Source organism: Mus caroli, chromosome 6, assembly GCF_900094665.2.
Source record: "Mus caroli chromosome 6, CAROLI_EIJ_v1.1, whole genome shotgun sequence".
NCBI classification, from domain to species: domain Eukaryota; kingdom Metazoa; phylum Chordata; class Mammalia; order Rodentia; family Muridae; genus Mus; species Mus caroli.
The window spans coordinates 79,927,260-79,932,069 of record NC_034575.1 but is presented as its reverse complement, the minus strand read 5'-3'; the positions used below and the strand labels follow the sequence as shown (position 1 = coordinate 79,932,069).

Below are 4,810 nucleotides of genomic sequence, written 5' to 3'. Positions count from 1 at the left end.
GGCCAGCCTGGTCTACAAAGTGAGTTCCAGGACAGCCAGAGCTATACAGAGAAACCCTGTCTCGAAAAACCAAAAAAAAAAAAAAAAAAAAAAAGAGTCGGGCTCAGTGGTTAAGAGAATGTAGCAATCTTGCAGAGGATCTGGGATTGGCCTCCAGCACACAAATGCCTGTAACTCCAACTCCTTTATCACAGAAGTGATGTGGGACAGGCACATTCATCCTCCCAACCTCAGTGGAAGACAGCCAGTCCCTGAACTTAGCGTCAAGCTAGAACACCTGGGGAACATCAAGGTTCCCAAGCCCACAGCGGTATCTGTGAGGCCCCACTGTGAACACACCGGAGTGTGGGAACCAACCACGGAGGCTCAGGGGCAGAGTGACTTGCCTGCAGACCCACAGTTTGTCTGAGCTAAAATTCTGTGAATTGGGTCTGCCCTCTCTGCATGCCCAGTCTCTTAACCAGGACACTACGTGCTCTCTCTGACTGCTTTCTCCAGGCAGGAATCCTTGTCCTCACAACCCCTCATCCGGTCCTGCAAGGCTCCCCCTGCCTGGGGACACAGTGTCCCAAGTGTCTTTCGTACAGCAAGCCGGACTCACGAGTTGATGGCTGCCCCTTTCTTGAGCAGGTAGTCAATGCAGGGGAGGATGTCCGATTTGTTGTTTTTATGGATGACCAAATGCAGGGGCGTCTGGCCTTTGTTGGTGGGCAGATCCACAGGATATTTGTAGTCCTCTATTAAGACCTTAAGGCAGGAAAGCTGGCATTTCTGGGCTGCGAAGTGGATGGCTGTGAAGCCCTGAGAAGTGGAGAGCTCAGGATGGGGGCGGGGCCCACAACCCCCGCCTTCAGGCTTGGGGTTTTCCTCGGTCCCTGTGTCCCTTGGAGGTGTTCACAACCCTTTATCCCCCTACCTCTCTGCTTCCAAATGGGCCTTCTACAAGTGGATTTAGGACCACAACATAGAAAAGGTCACTTTGGCGCTCCCCAGCGGCAGTTCATCAGGTGGCCTTTCTACGGGTAGTACTAGGTTGGGTGTTGGGAAATTTCAGTCTGCCACCATGCTGCAAGCTTTACCTTGTCGTCGACTATAATCTCCTTGCGCTCCGGATTCACACAGAACCGAAGCCAGTCCACATTGCCCAGTGAGGCTGCGAAAAACTCGGAGTAGTTCGCGATCACTTTATGGCTCCAAGACTCGGAGGTACTAGGATCGGCCAGACCAGAGTGAGCCGGAAGGCCGAGAACAACTCCGGGCTTCTACACCCCCCACCAGCCGGCGCACCCGCCCACCTGTACTGCTGCGAGGATTCGGAGTTGGGACTGGAAACCTTCAAGTCGTGTTCCGCTTGCCGCGTGCCTCCTTGTACAGATGGGCGGGGCTGCACTTTTGTCCCTGGGCGCCTTCTGGAATCTGAGGGCCCAGTCCTGCGCGGAGTGGTGTGGCTCCTAGGGGGTGTACTGGCTTTGGAATGACGACGCAGCGAGGCGCGTGGCATGCCACCCGCCCACGCCTTTGGCCCCAGCCAGGACTCAAGGGAGGGACGAAGTTTGCAACCCTGGTTTAGCCTCAATTGGGATCACAGAGATGTCACGGAAAGCGCAATCGGGAAATGGATTGTCTCCATCTCTGCTCATAGAAAGCAGGGCCCAAGTGTACAGGCAGCGCGTTTGTATTTGAAGTTGTATTAACTAGCTCTCTCTGCAATTCCACATACTAAATTATGACGTCCTCCTCGGAGCAGCAGCATAATGGACAACAGGTACGTCACACAGGTTGCCCAAAGCAGAGCAACTCCACTCTGCTTCTTTTCCTGGGAAACGGAAGGATAGAGAGTTCCAAGGTAGCCTGGGCTACACAACTAGATCTTATCTCAAAGGAGGTGCCAGAGATGATGGTGTAAGCCTACAGCTCTGCCCTCCAGAGGTTACATTATTAGAACCCAGTAGACACTAGGAGGCAAAGCCTGGTTGGGAGAAGTGTACCCTGCCCTGTGCTTTTGGAGGATATGTGTGTCCTGGGAAAACCGAAGGAGAGAGGGTATACTATGATCTTCAGAGGTACAAAATAGAGATTCTCAGGGGCTGGAGGGATGGCCCAGAAGTTAAAGGCACTTGACGATCTTTCAGAGGGGCTAGGTTAGGTTGCCAGCACCCAACATTATTTTATTTAAATCCAAAAAATAATAACTCTGAGTCGGGGTTTGGAGAGGTGCAAAGCGACCCAGAAGTGAAATGTTGTGTCTTAGCTAAAGGTGAACTATTTCCAACAGATGTTACTATTATTTATCCCATGATATAAAGACGCCTGCAGGGAGAAGGGAAGCCAAGATGGTCAGCCACGGGGAAGCTCATCCACAGAGGGAAAGCTCAATCCTGACCATCTCGGCAATCCTCAGTTTCTGCAGGATGTTTGAAAGCTCCCATTCGCTGCTGCCTTTGAAAGCTCCCATTCGCTGCTGCCGCCTCTGCTCTCCACCATGCTTCAGCTGCCCGTTGCCCCGCCCCGTGGCCTCTGACATGTTTTGAATGTCATTTGATAGATGTCTATCTGCTGCTTTTGTCTGTCTGTCATTTGCTGCTTACTCTCTTGCTTGCTATATAATGAATAAACTCACATATTGGAAACTAAAGGTATGGCTAGTGAGCCTCATTTTCTGCACTATAAATAACACGGGAATTAGCACTCTTGCTGGGCATCTTACAAACTGACAAATCACAGCTTTTCCTGTTATGAATGGGGTTTAGCAACTGACTTTACATTAGAATAAAGTAAGCTCAAATCCTGAGGATTGCCTGGTGACTGAGAAACTGGGGCTTCCTCTCTCCTCAGTAAAATATATGACATTTTACCTGGAAGAGCAAGATGCTATTTTGCCTCTTCCTCCTCCTGTCACCAGCTCCAAGCCACAGACGGGGAGCTACGTGGAAAGGCCAAATGCCCCTTTCCACCAAGCCTTCAGGAATAGGGCAGGGCAGCTATTCCTATCAATGGTGGGGTGATGAGCCTTGAGTTCTGATTGCTCAGGAAAAACAGAACAAAACAAACAAACAAAAAAGCAGGTTGTTACTGAGAAAAGTCCATTCATCCACAGCAGGGGCTTGGGGGTTATACCCAGTCAATCTGTGGGACTTGAGAGTTCTAAAGATTCCTATCAAAGGAAACTTTTTTTCTAAGTGTGGAGAAGTTCAAATCCTGGAGATTTAGGTGGTAAGCGATAAAAAACGCTAATAGGCCAACTGGTTTAGTAGAGGAACCCCAGGAGAGACAGCATACAAGAGCCCTCCTAGGTCAGAATACACATCAATTAGTTCTTTGATAAAAATGGCCTCCGCAGTTTACTTTCCAGAGGCATCTTGGGAAATAGAACAAGAGACTGGAAATTAGGGCTAAAAGCTTGGTGTTAGCAGAGGCAGAGAGTTAAACAGAGATATCAACAAGGATTTTATTTAAACCATCACCCCCCAGAGTGGCTGGCTATGTATGCAGGACTGTTTCCAGAAGTAGGTACATCGATGCTTTAAGGGAGGGGAAAGACATCGATAAAATCACCCATCCTAGGCACCAGCATATTAGCAACAAAACAAAGTCCCAGAGGGAGGGTTTGGGTGGGCCAGAGTTGCTGTGTGTAGCACACATACTGAAAACAGCAGTTTTCAGAAGAAATAGACAACCATAACCCAAAAGCAGGAAAGAAACAAACCTGGGCAACACGCACACTGTTTGAGAAGCCAGGACACTAGACTTAGCAAAGTGGTCCTTACACTGTATTCACAGAGCTAAAGGAAACTACAGAGCGAAGGGTGGGGAAGAGCTTATTAAAGACAGCACATGAGTGCGGAGTTGTGACTGAGAGAGAACAAAGTGAACGTTCTGGAACTGGAAGCCACACTGAAAACTGGAACAAGGGCCCAGTGGGAGATGTGAAAATGTACGGAAAGAGATGGCTCAGCAGTGCTTAGGCACTGGCTGTTCCTGCTGAGGACCCAGAACCCACAGGGTGACTGCAGTTCTGGAGACCTGGAGAGGATGCACTGAGGAGGAGCAGGCAGCCTGGGATTTAGAATACTCGTCTCCCCCACTCTCCTCCCCGTCTCTGAGACCGGGTCTCACCATACAGCTCTGGCTGGCTGAGAACTCTGCTTAGTCCCTAGTGCTGGGACTAAAAGTGTGTGCCACCACAGGGTGTGCCACCACATACAGCAGACTCCCAATCCCCAACGTCTATTTATGTCTGTGTGTGCACGCGTGCAAGTCAGAAGTGAAGTTTTGGGAGTTGGTGAACTCCTTTCACCATCAGTTGTAGGGACTGAACTCAAGTAGTCGGGCTTTGTGGCAAGTGCTTTTAACTGCTGAGCCATCTTAGTTCTGTTCTGGAGGGCTCAGAACCCACCCCTGGACTTTGTGTGGTAGGCAGGGACTTTACTAGTGGGGTACAGCCCCAGACCTTTTGTGTTTTACTTTATTGTATTTTTTGAAATAGGGTTTCATGTAGCCCAGGCTTGCCTCAAATTTGCTATGTAGTGGAGGATAACCTTGAATTTCTGGTCCTCCTGATTCCACTTTCCAAGAACTGGGATTATAATAGTTACATGCCATCACGCCTGGTCTATGCAGTGCAGGGGCTGGGACCCAGGGCTTTCTAAATGCTGTGAAGACTCCTCACCATTCAGTCACATCAGCTCAGCTCTCATTTTAACATAATCATTCCTAAGTGGGATTCTGTTAGGGCGCTAATTCAGCAGAGTTCTCCTTACTTTTTTCTCCTCCTCTCCTCTCCTCTCCTCTCCTCTCCTCTCCTCTCCTC

General features: G+C 49.6%; 1 protein-coding gene across 1 annotated transcript in view; it reads right to left on the bottom strand.

Annotated features, from left to right (window-relative positions):
- The window catches only part of Ankrd53 (ankyrin repeat domain 53), a 6,574-nt gene extending 4,825 nt beyond the window's left edge, over window positions 1-1,749 (bottom strand). Inside the window, exons 1-3 of the mRNA XM_021165308.2 lie at window positions 1,296-1,749; window positions 1,080-1,209; window positions 602-801 (exon numbers count right to left, since the gene is read on the bottom strand). Coding sequence (XP_021020967.1) covers window positions 602-801; window positions 1,080-1,209; window positions 1,296-1,501 — 536 coding nt within the window. The 5' untranslated portion in view covers window positions 1,502-1,749. The remainder of the gene's footprint in view (window positions 1-601; window positions 802-1,079; window positions 1,210-1,295) is intronic.
- Between the last annotated feature and the right edge of the window lie 3,061 nt (window positions 1,750-4,810).